The sequence below is a fragment of the Emys orbicularis genome, chromosome 12 (assembly GCF_028017835.1).
Source record: "Emys orbicularis isolate rEmyOrb1 chromosome 12, rEmyOrb1.hap1, whole genome shotgun sequence".
Lineage (NCBI taxonomy): Eukaryota > Metazoa > Chordata > Testudines > Emydidae > Emys > Emys orbicularis.
In genome coordinates, this window is record NC_088694.1 from 731,558 (window position 1) to 750,760 (window position 19,203).

General features: G+C 62.1%; 1 protein-coding gene across 1 annotated transcript; it reads right to left on the reverse strand.

The window, feature by feature from the left end:
* Positions 1-1,191: 1,191 nt before the first annotated feature.
* Positions 1,192-8,992, reverse strand: MMP9 (matrix metallopeptidase 9). The gene is made up of 13 exons (XM_065414195.1): positions 8,779-8,992; positions 8,161-8,396; positions 7,559-7,707; positions 7,156-7,284; positions 6,882-7,055; positions 6,549-6,722; positions 5,690-5,863; positions 5,153-5,308; positions 4,253-4,481; positions 3,827-3,966; positions 3,175-3,325; positions 2,911-3,014; positions 1,192-2,225 (listed from the first exon to the last, which is right to left on the reverse strand). The coding sequence occupies exons 1-13, from the start codon at positions 8,917-8,919 to the stop codon at positions 2,116-2,118; spliced, it is 2,067 nt and encodes a 688-aa protein (XP_065270267.1). The 5' UTR covers positions 8,920-8,992; the 3' UTR covers positions 1,192-2,115.
* Between the last annotated feature and the right edge of the window lie 10,211 nt (positions 8,993-19,203).

The following is a 19,203-nucleotide window of genomic DNA, read 5'->3' on the forward strand; positions in this document are numbered from 1 at the left end:
CTGGTTAGTGCAGGCTGGATGTGCGGGAAATACTGAAACTGTCACTCGTAGACTATTGTGGCCAAAGCTGCAGGGGGTGACGCTGGTGCCTGGGGTGGCACTCAGAGCTCCCCGCAGCGAGAGCCCGTGAGAACGACCGCCCCAGCCCAGCCACGTGGGGACAGTCAGACTCTAGACCAGAGAACTTTGCTCTGCTCCAAGGACTCACTCCGGGAGCCTAAGGGCTGGGCTGCAGATTGGCAGCCAGCAGAAGGAAGGAGTGGGGCTTGCGGAGCCAGAAGCGAGGCGCTGGTGGGCGAGTTTCCCCCAGTGGCTCCCTCGCACTGTGAGCAGGTGATAGCGATTCACCCTGTGCCCCTTGGGTCACTCTGAACATGTCACCCCCAGCCAGGGCACGGCGGCTGCAGACAGGTCGGGGTCTCAGGCCTGCTAGAACTTTGAAACCCTCCAGGCCAATTTCCTGTGCAGTGCGGGGGGGCGGAGATCCATGCGGCCGGGATGCCGGCCCTGCACCAGGGCAGGCCGCTGCCAGGAGACAGGGAGCATGCAGGGGCAGGCGGGAAGGAGTAAAACCGGGGGGTAGGGGCACCAGGAGACGTTAGAGGGGCATGGCAGATGGGAGGACGGGAGAGGGCTGGTGTCGGGGTGGTGCTGGGAGGGCGACACTCTGCGATGTTGGGTAGAGTCCCTCTGAGCTGGGGCTGGATGCCCAGCGGAGCTGAACTGTGACCCTGAAACGATCGGGCAGAGATTGGGGGGTGGGGAACAACCCTCAACAGCCAATGAGAAAATAAACCCTGGTGATTTGGGGTGAATCTCTTGATTTTTAGGCCAATTGCGGAAGCTTCTGGAGTCTCTCCTGAGCCGGGGATGCTTGGGGTGGCCATGCTGCAGCCCCCACCATGGCCCCCCACCCCTGCCCCATCTCTAGGCCACCCCCATCCACCTCCCCACAGCAACATGCCACCTTCACCTGTGGTGCAGCCCCCAGCCCCACACCGACACTCCCTGCACTCTCTGCATCCCCCCACCGCAGGGGGACCATGGTGCCGGAGAGGAGAGGCCTGGAAGCCCCGGCCCCAGGACACGGGAGACACTCTCCCAGCCCCCACCCTCCCTGGTGCCCGCCCCCAGCCAGCTCTGGGTGGATGGATGGACAGACAGAGCAGCACCACACGCCATGTTTCTCCAGGATTCTCTTTATTAAAAATGTGCAAGGTACAAAAATGGCAACAGGAGAGAGAGCGAGGGCCGCGCCCAGCACTCCCTGCGCCCACTGAGGCCGGTGGCACCCGCCAGGCCCCCAGTGCGCGGGCACCAGCTCCTGAGCAAACCCAGACAGACAGACACGGACTTAATCAACTTCGGAAAAAGACAAAGTCGCTTACAAATCTCTGAGCAGTTTGCACCAGGCAAACCAATCCGTGCAGCACACGCAGGCGGGGGGCCGCCACCCGCAGAGACCCGGGCCAGGGACAAGAGCCTTTAGCTAAAGCATCCTGTTCCCCCCACCCCACCCAGGATGCAGCTGGCGGGACCAGGATATTACAGCTCCCAGAGGCTGTCGCCTCTAGATCTCGTTTGCCCTGTCCCATTAGAGCTGCTGCCCAGAGTTTCTGGAAAGCAGGGCCCGTCCCTCCCTGGACCCACCTGGGGCTGGAAGGCAGGCCCTGGGCAGAGATTCCACGTGCCAACTCCTCCACTTCCCCTGCCGGCCTGGGGCTGCCACACGGAATGAAACAACAAAAACCAAGAGTCTGCAGGGATGAAAGAGCCACTGGCGGGGAGAGGTGCCAGCCGGCTCTGGTGCAGGGATGAACGAGCGGCTGGCGGGGAGAGGCGCCATCCGGCTCTGGTGCAGGGATGAACGAGCGGCTGGCGGGAGAGGTGCAGCCGGCTCTGGTGCAGGGATGAACGAGCGGCTGGCGGGAGAGGTGCAGCCGGCTCTGGTGCAGGGATGAACGAGCGGCTGGCGGGAGAGGTGCAGCCGGCTCTGGTGCAGGGATGAACGAGCGGCTGGCGGGAGAGGTGCAGCCGGCTCTGGTGCAGGGATGAACGAGCGACTGGCGGGGAGAGGCGCCAGTTGGCTCTGGTGCTGGTGAAGCCGCCTGGGCCCTACTGCTCCGGGCAGTTCAGGATGTCATATTTCACGTAGCCCACCTGCTCCACCTGGTAGCGCGGGGTCATTCGCCAGTAGAAACGGTCCTGGCAGAAGTGGTACTTTCCTGGGCCAGGGAGGAATGCAGAGGGAAGGGGTTAGCATGAAGGAGGAGCTGTGGGACCTGCCTGCTCCCAGGCTCCGGGGAAGCCACGCGCAGCCCCCACTCCCCAGCCCAGCTGAGCGCTCGGCCGGCTCAGGGCAATGTCCCAGAGAGCGTGTGCGGCCCAGGCCCAGCACCTTCCTGGAGCCAGCCAAAGGGCTCCGAAGCCACAGGCTCTAGTGTCTTCGAATGGCAGCGACAAGGAGCCACCAGGCCAGGCCTCAGCGAACCATCACCCAGCCACGGGGCCCCAGAGACCAGCCCCGCCTGCCCCCCCATTTCACTCCGGAGAAGTGGCCCTGGATAGCGCAGCCAAGGGCAAGAGCAGAGTGCTGGGTGGGGAGCGCAGCAGCTCTCAGGCAGAGAAGGGGGCGCTGTCTCCCCAGGACTCCCCGGCCCTGGGCTCGTGGCACCAGCCGATCCTTCCAGAGCCAGGGGAGGGTCAGACTGGGGGGTGGAGGTGGGGAGGGGCCGGCCCTAGAGCCGCAGGATCGGCCTGTGCCCAGGTACAGGGCCTGGCAGCCTAAGGGCAGTGCCAAGGTGCCATGGAGAGCTCCCTCGCCCGGCTCCGCAGAGCCAGGGCCCCGCACTCAGGTCCATCTCGGCCCAGAGAGAGGCCCCGCGTCCCAGAGCCCAGAACCCTTCTCACCTTGGTAGAGGAAGACATCGTGGGCATTGAGGGGCACGCCAGCAAAGGTGTCATCAGTGAGACGTGGGTAGCCCTTGTCCACCTTCTGGACTTTCACGTCCAGCCTGTGGGGAGAAGAGCAGCGCTGGCTCAGGCGCCCACAGACCCGGACATGGGGCCCTGCCTATGTGGGCCTCTGTCATAGGGGCAGGAAACGAGCGAATTCCCTGAACCCAATCGCCCCCCCGTCCCCGTCGGCCCAGCACCGACCTCGCACTCACTCACCTCCAGTACTTCTCCCCACTGAAGAGCAGCACTTTGCCGCGCCCCCTCTGCAGGGCTCCTGAGATCCGCTCTGCCTCCTTACCGATGCCCAGCTTCTCGATCCCGCGGGGGCCCAACACGCTGCTGCCCGTGTACACCCAGAAACGCCGACCTGCCACAGAGACACGGTGCTAACAAGACAGCCCCAGCCGCGGGAGAACATGCACCCACTCAGCCCACGCACGGGCACCACAGTCCAGCGAGCCCCCCAGAGGGAGCAGAGTGGCAGGGCACGGAGCTGCAGCCCAGGCTGGGGAAGGACCAGTCCCTCAGTCGGTCACTACGAGAATGACCACTGGGCCCCTCCCCCCACTCCAGGGTGCCCAGGGCTCTAGTGACCAGCTCGGCCCCGTCCCAAGCTGCTTGGTGGCCCCCAGAGAGAGGCGCTGGGGCAGATGCTGGCACTGACTGACCCCCCCATGCAGCAGCCAGCCCTGAGCAGCCCCCAGGCTTGCGGCAGGGCAGGGTGAGTGTGGGGAAGCCGAGGCAAGAACCCAGCATCAGTGCAGCAGGGGCCAGGCCAGGCCTCCAGTGAGGGATGCCCAGGGCACCAGGCAGTGGGTCTGTAGGGGGCCGGGAGGTCCTGGCAAGCTGGGCAGGTCCCAATCCTCACCCGAGAAGAAGAAGAGCTTCTTGGTGAGCAGGTCCTGGAAGGCAGCGTCGATGAGAGCCGGGAGCGCCGGCCATGTAGCCGAGATCCGGAATGGGCCCTGAATCGCCCCCTTCCGGGATACGGAGCTTTTCCAGTAATTCCTGAGGGTGCAAGATCCCAGTGTCATGCCGGTAGCATGGGGGTGAACCCCAGTGCCCCTCCACCCCCAGAGCCCCCTGCCAAGCTCGGCCCTGCTGCAGCAGACATGGGGGTCACACTCTAGGGGAGAGGGGGCCCCACTGACTCCCTTCATCAGCAGAGGGCTGGGAACGGCTCGGCTGGGAGCAGGGGCGACTCCAGGATTAAATGCCCATGTAGATACCAAGGTCTGGGCTCCCCTCATCCCTATGCCCCCCACCCCCGCCGCAAGCCGCAGGGCTCGCTCACCCGCCCTTGAAGAAATGCAGCTCCCCGTTGATCTCGGTGATGGCGTCGAAGGAATTCACTTTGCAGGCATCACTGCTGGGGTCCACAGGGCTGGGCTCAGTTGGCAAGGGATAGTCGTCATCCGTGGCTGTGTCAGGCTCTGCTGTGGTTGTGGTGTCCGCGGCTTGCGTGGTTGCCTGGTCAGGGATGTCTGGCGCCTGGGTCGTTGGTGCAGGACCAGAGCCCTGGCCTGGGAGACGGGAAGGAACATAAGGCCAAAGCCACAGGAGAGGGGCCCATCTGCTGGCGGGGCAGGTGATACCGGGGCCCCAGCAGGGCAGAGCGGCACAGCTGGGACAGGCCCCACGCAGGTTGTGAGCCAGAGGCCCCGGCTCCTGCTGCCACCACGTGGGTCACGCTGCCAGCGCTTTGGGCTTGGAACAAGCCTGTCTGGAGCAGTGGGGAGCTTGACGGGCTCCCATTGTGTGCCCTGGCACCCAATTCCTGCAGCGGACGCCACCCTTGACAGGGAGGGGCAGGGGAGATCTCAGAGACCCAGGCATGGCTCCCGAGCATGGGCTGCAGCCTGTCATGCATCCCTGCTACATTGGCATGGAGCAGTCAGGGTTGCCATAGAAACTGGCATCTCCATGAATACTGATGGAAACGCTGAGCCAGTGACATGTGCAATTTGGGGCCATTTCTCTTTCCAGGATCCGTGCCGTGGCCCTGCCCTGCCACCCACCCCTGTCCTGCTGCCCGCCTTGCCCGCGGCCCTGCCCTGCCGTCCACCCCGTCCTGCTGCCCACCCCTGCCCGCGGCCCTGCGCTGCCGCCCACCCCTGTCCTGCTGCCCACCTTGCCCATGGCCCTGCTCTGCCACCCACCCCTGCCCGTGCCCGGGCTCAGGGCACCTGCTCACCATAGAGGAATTGGATGCCGCTGACATCGTCTGGGTGCAGGTAGAAGTCCTTGATGTAGCTGTACATGGGGTACATCAAGGCCTCGCGGACACTCGAGTGGTCCAGGCCCAGAGAATGGCCGAACTCATGGGCAGCAACCAGGAACAGGCTGTAACCTGAAACCCCAGAACAGCTGTCAGGGTCCAGACAGACCCGCCCGGCCCCGGGGGTCTGACGCCCACCCCCCAGCTGCCAGCCGGCCCCCACTGGCCCCGGGGGTCCGACACCTGGCCCAGCCTTCCCCCACTGGTCCTGGAGGTCTGATGCCCCCCACACCAGCCAGCCCCGCCCGACCCCGGGGTCTGATGCCCCACCCCCAGCCAGCCCCACATTGCAATCCAGAGAGCCCTGACCAGCCACCTGCTGCAAACAAATGCCCCAGGGGGCTGAGGTGCAGCAGCTGTAGCTGGGCTGAGGCCAGGGTCCGTGACTGCTTCCTAGAAAGGGCCCTGTGCGGGGCAGAGGTGGGTGGCCTGGGGCCCAGGGAGCAGCCGTACCTTGGTCGGGACAGAAGCCCCACTTGTGGTCGGTGTCATAGTTGCTGGTGGTGGCACACCAGAGCTTCCCGTCCTGCCGCCCCTCGCTGGTGCATGCGCTGTACGTCTGGCCCAGGAAGGTGAACGGGAACACACACGGGTCGCCCTGGGAGTTCCCGCCAATCACAGCTGTGTCTGCAACACAAAACCAGCCAGGTGAGCAAGACTCCAGCGCCCTGGCGGGGCGGGGGGGGGGGGGCACCCCTAGGCTGCCTGGGCCCCTCTGAACAAGGAGACATCCTCTGGGGCAGCTGCCTCTGCAAACACAGACTCACTGGGGGGCCCCAGAGGGCAGGGGGCACAGAGTATGGGGAGGGCAGCAAGGGCCTGGCTTCTGAGGAGTCTGGTGCTAGCCCAGCTCATGCGCCTGCCCCAGGGCAAGAACCCTCCCGCCAAACGGTCCTGGGCAAAGAGGCCAAGGCCAGCAAGTGCCAAGTGCATGAGCCAGGGGTGAGTGAGCCGGGGGCTCCCAAATCCAGCCCCATCTCAGGCTTTCTGTGCAATTGGCCAGGGCGGAGGATGCCGTGGAGGATGCCGTGGGGCTGCACGCTGGCCGCTGGGCCATGCACTCGCAGCAGGGCAGGAGTACTGACAGCCCGAAGCAGGGCCCAGCTAAGCAAGAGAGGCGTCCAGGTTACAGGGCTGGAAGAGGCCCCTGGGCAGATGGGGAAAGCGCCCAGCTGCAGCCCTCCAATGGTACCCAAGGGAAGAGACTCCTGCAGAGCGCAGCAGGGCCGGGGGAGGTGCTGTGCCCTAGGGGAGCACCCCATCAGCTGACACGGCTATTGCCCGAACAGTCCCGCCCTGCGCCCCCCAGTACCTCTGTTGGGGCAGAACCCGTATTTCTTGTCCTGGTCGAAGCTGGCGGTGGTGGCGCACCAGCGGTAGCCGTCAGAGCGCCCGTCTGTGGTGCAGGCATCGTAGGACTTCCCCTCGAAGATGAAGGGGAAGACGCACTTGGCACCATCGCTGTTGCCGTCATAGGTGTAGAGAACTACCCGAGAGATACAGAGAGCGCTGGAACGTTTCCGCCAGGCAGGGGCCTCTGGACTCACAGCAACCCCTCCACCCCCAGTGCCAGGGAACCTGCCCCCCCGATATCCTCCCTGCCCGGGGTCCCGCCTCAGGGCTGCCCCAACGCGCTGGTACTCACGCTCGCTGGGGCAGAAGCCGTAGACCTTGTCCGTGTCATAGTTGGGGGTGGTGGCGCACCAGGGCAGCCCATCGGAGCGCCCCTCTGAGGTGCAGGTGGAGTAGGACTGTCCCTCGAAGGTGAAGGGGAAGTGGCAGGCGGCCCCGTTGGCATTCCCGTAGCTGGTTTTCACCACTGGTGGGGAGATAAGAGGGGTGTGGTTCAGGGGCTGCTGCTAGTGCCAGTGGGAGGGTGGGTTCCCCAGCCAGGCAGCGACCCTGGAGTCTGGCCTCACCTATCCCTGTTCCCAGCGTCCAGAACTCGTCGTCATCGAAGTGGGCATCTCCCTGAACCCCTTTGCCAGGGGGGAAAGCGTGGGCCAGAAGTCCGTCCTTCCCGTCAAACGGATACCCGTCACCGTGCTCTGGAGACAGAACCCCACAGTCAGCCATCCGCCTGGCTCCTGAAAGCCCCATCTGCCCAGAGAGAGCAGGGCGGAGATGGCCAGACCCCCCCTACAAACCCCACACATGCCAGCCCACGCGCCCAGCAAACACCATGCTGTCAGGGGCTGACAGGAGGTGTAATGAGCGAGTATAACCCAGGAAACCTCCCCCCGTGCCTGCCCTTTGGCCCCCTCACGAGCCCTGCCGCAGGCACCCCGCACCCCACCCACCTGCCCTGAGAGAGGGGCTCACCCTCGGTGCCAAACTGGATCATGATGTCGGCCTCGCCGCTCTGCAGCCGGGTGAAGGTGAGCGGGGTCACGTCACTCCACACCTTGAAGGCTCGTGCAAAGGCATCGTCTATCACAGAGGCGTCCAGGTCTGGGGAGTAGTTTATTACCCTGCCGGGGTGGGGGTGGGGAGGGAGGAAGCCGCACAGGGTCAGACCCGCAGGGCTCAGGTGCCCCAGAGTAACCCCCCAGCCGCAACTAACCACGCAGGGAGGGGACACCCGAGACACACAGGGGACCTGCTGCACTCACGGGACTCAGTCCAAGGCCTCAGGTGCTCCAGCCCAATACGGTGGCCAGCAGAGCCCAGTTGTGCCATGGCACAGAGCCGCTGCGACCCCCCCCCTCCGGCCTGGGCCTCCCTAGGCCAGGGGGCCTGCCGGGGACCTCAGCCCAAGCAGGCTGGAGGACATTACTGCTTAGTCAGAGCTGCAGCTGTAAAATCAGCCTGCATGGCCTGGGGCCAGGGCTCTCCCTCCCTGCCCCCAGGTGCAGTCCCTGTCTGTGGGGCATCGCTGGTCTTTTGAAGTCCAGGAGTGGCCTGGGGGGCGGGTGGGGGCTCACCGGTAAGTGAGGTCATTGTGATCCCACTTGAGGTCTCCTTCGAAGGTGAGGAATCTGCCCACGTCGGGGACGCCGCAGCGAGGGGCTCGCATGGCCTCCAACGTGCTGGCGTCCAGCTCCCCCGTCTCCTCCAGGCCCAGCTGCTTCTGCATCCTCCTGAGCGCCTTGGCCATGGACAGCTGCCTGCTGCGGCTCTGCCCCTCGGACTCCGTATAGCCAAAGCGCAGCAGGTAGCTCTACGAAAGGAGAGATGGTCAGAGGGGCGGGCAGCGCCGGGCAGGACTGGCAGTGCCTGCTGCCAGGACAGGACCAGCTAGGCTAACCAGAGGGAAAGTGACCCATCCCTCCCCATTCCCAAGGAGACTCCCAGCTTTCCCCGGCCCTGCTTCCAGGACACCCCCCTCCTCTCATGAGAGCAGGCTCACGGTGCAGCCCTCCAGCCTGCTCGCCCCCATCCCTCCTTTGCCATGGATCAGGGGAGACAGCCAAGGCCCTGAGAGTGGTCACTGGGCTCGTCTTGGCAGGGGACCCACGAGCCCACTGTCCTAACAGCCGACCCGCTGCACAGGCACCGGGCACCTCAGGGATGCCCTGCTGGGGGTCCCAGCCCTTACTCACTTCTGCAAGCTGCAGATCCGTCCGATTACTGACCAGCTCCCCCGGGAAAGTGATCACAGCCTGGGGCTTGGAGTGGAGTGGTGCAGCCCAGCAGCTCAGGGCCAGGAGCCCCATTAGCGGGGCCAGGAGAGTGAGCCCCATGGCGAGGCGGTGGGCTGAAGTTGCTGGGCTGAAGTTGCTGGGCTGTCTGTCTGTCTCTGGGTACCCGGCTGCCCTGCCGCTCTGTGCCGTGCAGAGCTGCCAGCTGTTATTTATGCTGTGGAGGGGGGTGAGTCACTCAGCCCCTCTCCCAGCCGAGGTGACTCAGGCCCTTGGGGCTTTGCTCAGCTCTTTAACTATTTCAACACCTTGTTTACCAAAACACGGCCCGCAGGAAGCAGGACATCCTGTGAGGCAAGAGCAGCGGGGGAGGGGCTGGACAGGCTCCTCCGTGCCAATGCGGTGCCGGGGCCGCCCAGCTGGCAAGCGGCACACCGGGGCCTCCTCCCCAGGCTTCGGCACTGGGACGCTCCCGGCCTCTGAAAGTCAACACAAAGTTTTGCTGCCCGAACCTGGTTCTCCCAAATGGGTTTGGGGCAACAGCTCCGCCCCCAGGCCCTGCCTGAATTCGGGGCGGGACTGGGGCCAGGTGTCTGTTCCTTGGCCCAGCTCCGTGGGGGTAAAACGAGCAGAGAAGAGACCCCCCTGAAGTGGGGAGACACCCAAGTTAGCACTGCTGCTTAGAGTGGAACCTGCAAAGACCTCATAGACCCACGTGCATAGTCAGATCCACCCGAAAACTGGCCTGTCAGGGCAGCATGAAGGGGGCAGCTTGTGGGGCACGTTTGGGGTAATTTGATGCAGGGGGCTCCAGATACCGGTCCCCCAGTGACCTATTTCGTAAGAACATTTTGACTTATAGGCCCTCAGGATGCCCGTCCAGCTCCCCATGGCTCGTCCAGCCCAGCCGCCTGCCTCGGCCGCAGCCAGAACCAGCTGCCTCAGAGGAAGGAGCAGGTCTCTTGTGCCAGGAAACGGTGCCCTATGGGAGGGGTGGGGGGCACGCTCAGGTGGAGCAGCGTGCCCAGGCATGGCTGACTATGGTGCTTTGTGGTACAGGGAAGGGAGCTGCCCACACGTGCACTGCACCAGTGCAGAGCCACCAGGCCACGGCTCCCACAGTCCTTTGCCGCCGACCCCCTTGGGGCCCCTGAACAAAATCACAAGATCCAAGACCCACGGGTCAGGCCAGGCCTCCTGTGTCACCAGCACTGGGCAGGCTCCCCAGGGTGGTCTGCGGGAGTCTCCCCTCCCTCACGCCCGCGCAGGGACAGGCTGGCCGGCGCCCTGGGGGAAGGGGCAGAGATTACCCCTCCCCCCGGCCAGCCCCTTTTCTTGCAGGTCACTTTTCCCCACGTGTCGTTTCATCAGCACAGACTCAGGTAGGCTCCGGCCCCAGCGAGTGTGCCCTCCTGGCGCAGAGCCAGAGGTCAGCCCAGCACGTGGCCCAGATGCTGCCTCGGCGCAAGGCTCCGTGGGCCTTTCCCACGTGTAACGACTGATCCCCCAGCCCCACTCCCTGCCCCGCCGGCTGCACGGCGCGTCACGGCCCTCCCTCCACCCTGGCCAAGGGGGCAGACGCCTCGGCCGTGGGTCGCTGTTTACACTTGGTGGGAACCGAGTGACGGAGGGGAAAGCGAACAGGGCAAAGGAGGGAAAGGAAGGTGGTGGCCGAGAGGCAGCTCAGGCCCCACTGACCAGGACTTTGGAGCATCGGGGTGGCCAGGCTGGAGCAGCCCAGAGACCGTCTGTCTGCTGCCCTCTCACCAAGAGGGGCCAGTGGCAGCTGCCTGTGAGGCTGGTGCAAGGCCCCTCCTGTGCCGTCGGGAGAGGCTGGCTCGCGCCCCAGGCAGGATGGTTTGGCGCTGGCTGTTCTTGGTACCCTCAGGGAACCCCTCTGGGCTACTGGCCCCAGAGAGATCTTGCGGCCTCACAGCCCGCAGGCTAGTTGTGTGAGACAGTCTGTCAGCTGCGGTGAGGGTCCCTCGCTCCCTCCCGCCTTGAGAGTGGGGGCCCACGCCCCAGCTGCCCTGGAGCTGGCCCCGCCCTAAGCTGAAGGTGTGATGAAGTGGGAATGTTCTTAATGTTTCCTCTGAATACTGTAGGGATGCCTCAGTTTCCCCTATGCATTTCTTAAGTCTCTAGGTGGTGGGATAAAGGCCAGTTTGCATAAATGGCCGATACTCTGTCTCCCTGGCAACTAATGGCCGGGGCCCTTCCCCCCTGCAAGGTGATAGCTAAAGGTGTTGGAGAACAAAGGAATCAGGTGACCTCCTGGCCCGGAAAGGGACAAAGCCCAGAGGAGGAGGGGCTGGAGAATTTAAGTTTGGGGCTGACTGGGGATGTGGAGTGAGTGCAGACGTGGGTGTCTGGCTCGCTCCCCCCCCAAAATGGACCCGGCTGAGGGGTCTGGTTCTCTGGACCTACAAGCTGTTTTAGACCGTGTTCCTGTCATCGAATAAACCTCTGTTTTACTGGCTGGCTGAGAGTCACGTCTGACTGCAAAGTGGGGGTGCAGGACCCTCTGGCTTCCCCAGGACCCCGCCTGGGCGGACTCGCTGTGGGAAGTGCACGGAGGGGCAGAGGATGGTGAATGCTCCAAGGTCAGACCCAGGAAGGTGAAGCCGTGTGAGCTTCTTGCCCTGAAGACAGTCTGCTCACAGAGAGGAGACTTCCCCAGAGTCCTGCCTGGCTTCGTAGGGAGCCGTTCCAGAGCATCGCCCGGGGACTCTGTGACAGAAGGCTCCCAGCTGGGTCACTCTCCACACAGGAAAGTCTCTGCAGGCCCCATCCTCCTCCTCAGGCCTGAGTCGGGCGGGTGCGGCCCAGCTGCAGCCTGAGGGATTTTCCTGGCTTTCCCCCAGGGGCCCTAAGGGGAGCCGAGCTGTTCCCGCAGCCCCCCATCTCGGCTGATGGGTTTGAGCCTCACCCCGCAAGGTCCAGTTGCTTACACCTGTGCCAGGCCCTGGCCGACACGGGGCACTGCCAGGGGGCCGGGGGGTGGAGAGGAACGGGTCCAAGAGCTCATTACGCGCCAGCCACGCACAGCCCCCGGGGAACTATCCCTCCCCCTTTAAGGGCCGGGGGGACCGTTGGCAGCAGGTGTCCAACACCTGCAAGCCAAAGAGCCCATCCTTGTGTGCAGATGAGCCAGGATTGCTGCAGGAGTCGTGGTTTTCCACGCAGCTGAGAGCCATGGCAGCCCTCCCCAGCAGTGGGGCGATGGCAGAGAGCAGGCCAGTGCCGGCTGCACCTGGCAAGGAACCCTCCTCCCCCTCCAAACACAGTGTGGGAACCCAGGGATGAGAAATGGGGCCGGTTGCTTCATCTCACACCACAGTCTGCAAGAGTGACTGGGAGGAAGTTACTAACCGAATGAAGAAAACCCTTCCTCCTTGAATCACTGCTCTGCACACACGCTGAGCTCATCCCATGGGAGCCCCCCGCCCCAGGAATCCCTTCCCAGCACTAAGCGCCAGGCACCTATAGACCCCCAGGTGCTCTGCAAAGCAACGGCGGAGACGCTCCATGCCGCGGGCGCTGCTCCCAACCTGGGCACCTGCAAACTCCACAGCCCAGGGAGCAGCTGGGGGGAGGGCGGCAGGCTTGGGGGGCTGCTTCAAGGCTCCAAGGCTCCAGCTGCAGCTGCAGGCCATGGGTACCTCAGCACATCAGGCCAATGGCCCTGGAACAATTTCTATAGTGTGGGTGGTGAGAGCCATTGAACCAAACTGTAAACCCTGTGTGTGATGGAAACCACTTCGAGCCAGGGGGTGCACCCCCAGCACCCCTAGTTCCAGCACCTGTGCATCAGGCCCAGCGCCAGCTCCCTGGGCTCGAGGGCGGGGGCAGCAGAAGGGGGATTATTTCCCTTCCCTTGCTCGCCCTCTGTGCTGGGAATCTGCCTTCCCGGGACACAGAGCCCAGACGGCAAACGGGCTGTAAGGGGGGAGCCAAATTCCACATTGAGACACTTCGGCCCCTGGCTGGTTCGCTGGGCACCTGGCTGGGAATCCTGCACACTGCCAGCCAGGGTGGTGCCCGCCCCCAAGTCCTTACACGAGGTGCCCCGGGCCAGCAAGGATGGCAAAGCCTCTTAAGAAAAACGAACAGGAGTACTTGTGGCACCTTAGAGACTAACAAATTTATTAGAGCATAAGCTTTCGTGGGCTACAGCCCACTTCTTCGGATGCATATAGAGTGAAACATATATTGAGGAGATATATATACACACATACAGAGAGCATGAACAGGTGGGAGTTGTCTTACCAACTCTGAGAGGCCAATTAAGTAAGAGAAAAAAACTTTTGAAGTGATAATCAAGATAGCTCAGTACAGACAGTTTGATAAGAAGTGTGAGAATACTTACAAGGGGAGATAGATTCAATGTTTGTAATGGCTCAGCCATTCCCAGTCCTTATTCAATCCTGAGCTGATTGTGTCTAGTTTGCATATCAATTCCAGCTCAGCAGTCTCTCGTTGGAGCCTGTTTTTGAAGTTTTTCTGTTGTAAGATAGCCACCCGCAGGTCTGTCATTGAACGGCCAGACAGGTTAAAGTGTTCTCCCACTGTTTTTTGAGTATTATGATTCCTGATGTCAGATTTGTGTCCAAAGAAACGTTTTGAGAAAAACGTTTCAAGACTTGGCCCAAACAGCCCAGGAATCTGCCCAGGGCGGTTCCATGGTTGGGCTATGCAGGCCAGACCAGATGGGCATAAGGGTCCCTCCTGACTTTGGATCTCTGAAACCACAGGGAGGCTCCTCTCCCCTGAGAACGTGCCAGTCCGGAGCGGCCGCCCATGCTCCAGCGATGTAAAACTCCCAGCGGAGCCACCCCTGGCCCCTAGAAACCCCTCGGCTAGATGGACCTTTGGTCTGACCCAGTATGGCCATTCTTATGTTCTTAGCCCTTCTCCCAGGGCCCCAGCCCGTCTCCTGCCCGGACTCACCTCTGGGGGTAATTCCATCCCCCCGCCCTCAGACCCCTGCGATTCTAGCTGGATCCGGGATTCTCCTCCCTGTCCCGCCCTGGCCTGTTGGGAACCCCGCTGGGAGCGGACAGACGCCCAGTGGCTGAACTGCTCCCTAGCGTTTGTGCAGCCTGGGGACTCTTGGCTGGGCAGAGCCGCCCAGGGGCCCGTTGTGGCATCTGAAGGACGCGTTGGGGCAGGGCACTGGCTCTTCCAAACGCACGAAGGCAGGTGCAGCCCATGCCCAGCCCCTCTGCACATGAGCAATGCCCAGCCTACGCTCGCCTCTGGCCGGGGCAGCCTGACCCCGCTGGCATGGGCCCTGGCTCTGCAGGCCTCCCCACGCGGGGAGGGGGGTTCCCAGACAGGCCTGCGCGTTCCCCCAGCGGGGTCTGGCTGGCCCGGTGAGAGCGGGTCAATCACTGAGAGTCGGGAGTGGACACCAAGACACAGTGCAGCTGGCACAGAGCCCGAGGCTCCCGGGATCCTCCCCGGGCCAGCCGCTCCCACTGACTCACAGCCAGGCTAACACAGCTGCTGCTGGCATCAGCACCTGGGGATTTTCGAGTGACTCCTTGGAGCCAAACAAGGAGAAGAGGCCAGGGCAGAGCAAGGGTAGGGAAACTTTGCCCCCTCTGTCTGGAGCTAGCGAGCCTCCATGGAGGGCGCCCGGGGAATTCCAGCACAAGCCCGGGGGCGCCTCCCGTCTGGCACACACCCAGCCCGCGGCGCAGGCCCAGCAAGCGAGGCCGCGGCCTCCAGGTGTGACGAAGTGGGACTGTTCTTAATGTGGTCTTTGAATGCTGAGTGGGGAGTATTGACCTGGGAAGGTTGCAGGGGAGTGTTGCTGGGACTGTCTGCATTGGGTGTGGGAGACTTTCCTTCAGGGAGGATACCTGAGCAGGTAACATGAAAACCCAGGAGGGGGGTTGGAGGCCAGGTGACACCTCTGCCCGGGAAACTGAACAAAGGCGGGGGAGGAGCCGGGGGGAGGCTGAGTGAGAGGCTGGAGGGAGTTTCAGTTTCGAGCTGGCTGGGGAAATGGAGGGGAGCCCAGATGGGGCTCTGGACTCCCTGCCCCCCCCCCCAAGATGGACCTAACAGAGGGGTCTTGTTGTCTGTACCTGCAAGGCCTGTCTTGGACTGTGTTCCTGTCATCTAAATAAACCTTCTGTGTTACTGGCTGGCTGAGAGTCATGGTGAATCGCAGGAATTGGGGGCGCAGGGCCTGGTCTCCCCCACACTCTGTGACACTAGGCCAGGCCAGACCCAGGTTCCAGCTCTGGTGCTGCACACCCCCAAACCAACAGAGCAGCTGTCTCTGCGCAGGGGAGTCCCAGGCCGGCCTCAGAGCCTGGGAAGTGGTCAAGATAAGCAGGCAAATGAGTGCCAGGGAAGGGGATCTGGCCCGGGGGAAGGGGGTGCAGGCAGGCGTTTCAGAGAGGGGGGCTGTAACTCGCCCGTCACCCACATACAGCACTGCGCCATCCCCCATGTACCTGCACCTCGGGGCCAGAGCTCCAGAGGGGTCTAGGGAGAAACGCGCCTGCCCAAAGGAAGGTGAGGAGAGCTGTGCAGAGGCAGCCAGGGAGCAGAGGGCTGGATGCGGGGTAGGAAGATTCGCTGTTTCATCCCAAGAGCACCAGGGGCAGGAGAGAGGGAGGAGGGACCCTGCAAGCCCCTGCGTGGACCTGCTCTGTCCTGGGGTTTGCAGTAGCCCAGAATCTTCCCAAGGCCCAAGTCACCAGAAAAGCAGCACAGCTCCCCTTCCTGCAGTGCGTCAGCCTGGAGTCCAGCTCCCACCAGCCGAAAGGGGAAGGAGCCCAGCGTCAGCTGCCCACCAGCCTCTTACTCACAGCCAGATCTTCCTGCCAGACACACATGTTGGGGAAGCCCCCTTCCACCAGCCATACAAGGGCCCCTGCTGCAGGAGGCTTCCTGCCCGCTGCTGCAGATACCCGGCTAGGGCCGATGGCTGGCTCCTGCAGAGGGTAGCATCTCAGGAACCTCCTGATCTTACACACGAATGCTGAGCGAGCACCCCCAACCTCCCCCAGAGGTGCAGGGGGGAGGGGCCTGAGGATTTCCGGCAGGCTCTGTGGAGCAGAGCGGGTCACCTGGACAGGAGCATTACAGCCTCCCCGGGCACAGCTCAGGGAACACGCAGGGGAGGCTGCACGCCCATGGCCCGCGGCCTGGGGGAACCCACTGGGGGTCAGAGGCAGGAGGCCAGCAGTTATCTGAGCCACAGGGATATCCTTCCCCCATGGCCAATCCCAGCATGCACAGACCAGAGGCAGCCCCCCGACTCTTAACAAGGGAGAACTGGAGGGGTGAGGTGAGCTGTGTTCTGCTCTCTGAGCTACATGGGTCACGTTCTCCAGCTTCTCTCCAGCACCAGGAAGGCTAGAGACTCTTTTAAAAGTGGAGTCATGGATTCACAGGGTCAGGGCTAAGGCCCCAGCACTGGAACGGTCTCTAGGAGGAGCCCTTCAGTGGGCCAGACCCCTCGTCTTCCTCCAGGCGAGCCCCCCGTGAGCTCCAGCCGCAAGTCCCACGGAGACCCTGAGGGAGACATGTACAGTCTTCGGGGACTAATGCCCCAGGCCCAGCATTGGCAGTGACACTCACACAACGCTGTCCCACAGTCGGGTTTATTTGTTAGCTGGCACATGGCCCAGGCAGGCCTGAGGGTAGCATAGAGAACTGAAGGGTAAAGCACAGTCCAGTCTGGTTAGCCCAGCACGCAGCCAAGCTGTAGGGACCCCTCGGTTCAAACTCCGTCTCTCTCCGTCTGTCCACCCTCCTTGGTCAGAATCCGGTGTTCCCCCTCGACTGCTTCAGAGCCCACACGTAACCCCCCGCCCTTTGTTCTCCAGCTGGGGAAATGCTGCTCGGCTTCCTGCCGAGAGGTGGGGCCATCCACGGTCCTTGGGTGCCAGCTGTCAATGACCAGGGAATTGGATCTGCCATTGTGTTTGCAAGAGCTCCATTGATATGGGACCTAAGACCCAGACAGCTGGGCGTCATTCACACCTGTGTCTTAGCCCGCCCTGAGAGCAAACCGTCCCTTTCCACCCACTAGGTAACAATGCAGCACATGGGGAGACCGGGGAACACACAATATTACAAAAAATCCTCACTTTGTCACAAATGGAAACTGAGGTTTGCATGTAATCACCTGACTCCAGGAGCTGGGGCTTTAAGAAAACACCCAATACCGCAAGACTTGGAGACCCTGCCTTCAGTAAGTGAAAATCCAAGCCCAGGGAAGCCAAGAGAGGGGCCACACTTGCTCTCTCCCGCTAATACACAGGAGGTATTTGGGGGGAGGGATAGCTCAGTGGTTTGAGCATGGGCCTGCTAAACCCAGGGTTGTGAGTTCAATCCTTGAGGGGGCCACTTAGGGATCTGGGGCAAAATCAGTACTTGGTCCTGCTAGTGAAGGCAGGGGGCTGGACTTGATGACCTTTCAAGGTCCCTTCCAGTTCTAAGAGATGGGATATCTCTATTAATTTATAATTTTAGGTAGCTGTGTCACAGATTGAGGTCTCGGGGAAGAGGGCTGGAACAACCTCATTGCGCTGGAACTGATCAGTTCCTGGGAGCAGAAAGTAGAGCCAAGAGCTCAGAGGGGGCCTAGGAACGAAGCGTCAGAGCTGCTAACCAGACCAGGCAAACTCATTACCAGCAGCTCCTGCTGCAGAGGACGGGGTAGCAAAGGTCGTGCTCGGAAAGGTGGGAATTGCAGGGAAAGTGGGACGGGGAAGGCTGTCAGGCAGCTGGAGAAGGGAGGGGATGAGAGCAAGGGGCCGGGGGCAGAGTCCTTCATGATCTCAGACCTCCATGGATGGGTACAGAGAAAGGGGACGAACTGCTGCATTTCGGAGCCCTGGGGAGCCCGTGCAGGAGGGAACCGCAGCGTGAGAACAAGGGGGTGCACGGAAGGGGAACAGCACAGTGCAGAGTCTGAGCAGGGAGTCAGCATCTTGTGAGGATGACACAGCACAGTGTCCGGGACAGAGCAGCTCAGGTTGCCACACGAAAGCAAAATCTGAGGACAGGAAGCATCTGTAAAAGCAGGCAATGTGCTGACGGCAAGGACGCCACTCAACACCAGCCAGGGCTGTGTGGGGCTCGGGGTGCAGCCAGGCACCCGGACCCTGGGAACGGCAGGGTGTGACTGTGACAAAGTGGGAATGTTCATAATGTTTTCTCTGAATACTGTGTGGGTGCCTCAGTTTCCCCTATGCAGTTCTTAAGTCAAGGTGGTGGGATAAGGGGGTGTAATTGTTGCAGAGCAAAGGGCCACTGTGCATAGGTGGCCGACACTCTGTCTCCTGGCAACTAATGGCCGGGGCCCTTCCCCCCTGCAAGGGGATAGCTAAAGGTGAACAAAGAGATCAGGTGACCTCCTGGCCCGGGGAAGAGACAAAGCCCAGAGGAGGAGGGGCTGGAGAGTGAGTCAGTTTGGGGCTGGCTGGGGACGTGGAGTGAGTGCAGACGTGGGTGTCTGGCTCACTGCCCCCCAAAATGGACCCGGCTGAGGTGTCCTGTTCTCTGTACCTACAACTCTGTTTTAGACCGTGTTCCTGTCATCTAATAAACCTCTGTTTTACTGGCTGGCTAAGAGTCACGTCTGACTGCGAAGTGGAGGTGCGTGCAGGACCCTCTGGCTTCCCCAGGACCCCGCCTGGACAGACTCGCTGTGGGAAGCGCACAGAGGGGCATATGCTGAATGCTCCAAGGTCAGACCCAGGAAGGTGAAGCCGTGTGAGCTTCTTGCCCTGAAGACGGTCTGCTCCAAGGGAGAGGAGGCTCCCCAAAGTCCTGACTGGCTTTGTGGGGAGCAGTTCCAGAGCATCGCCCGGGGACTCCATGACAGTGACGTTCTGTACCCCCAAGTTCATCCTTATAAAATGATTGTGTGGTATCCAGTGCAAAGTTTGTCATGTCGGGTGTCTTCGGAAGGCTCTGAGCACTGAGCATTGTTGTTATAGTGATGTTATAGTAACTGTTGTTACAGTAATGTTATAGATTGTAGTTTCATGTATATAGTTATGAGGCTGAAAATCTGTCCTCATGGCTTAAAACAGGCCCAGGCAAAACTCTCCAGGAGCAGAGGGGCAGTTCACACCTCATCAGGGCATGGATGGGACAAACCCAGCCCAGCCTCACAGGAGCAAAGGACACTGGCCTAGGCAGCAACAAAGGATCTGTTGGACTCTCCAGGGAGTCACCCCCTTCCTGTGGTCAGTTTAGGACGGCAATGAGGTGATGCTCACCTGACTCTGAAGCGGGGGGGAAGGGGCAAAGCCAAGAGGGAAGAAAGAACATGATAAAAGGGAGAGACGTTTGCCAGGCTCTTCCTCTCTCTTCCACCTCCATCTACAGACACCACCACCAAGCGACTGA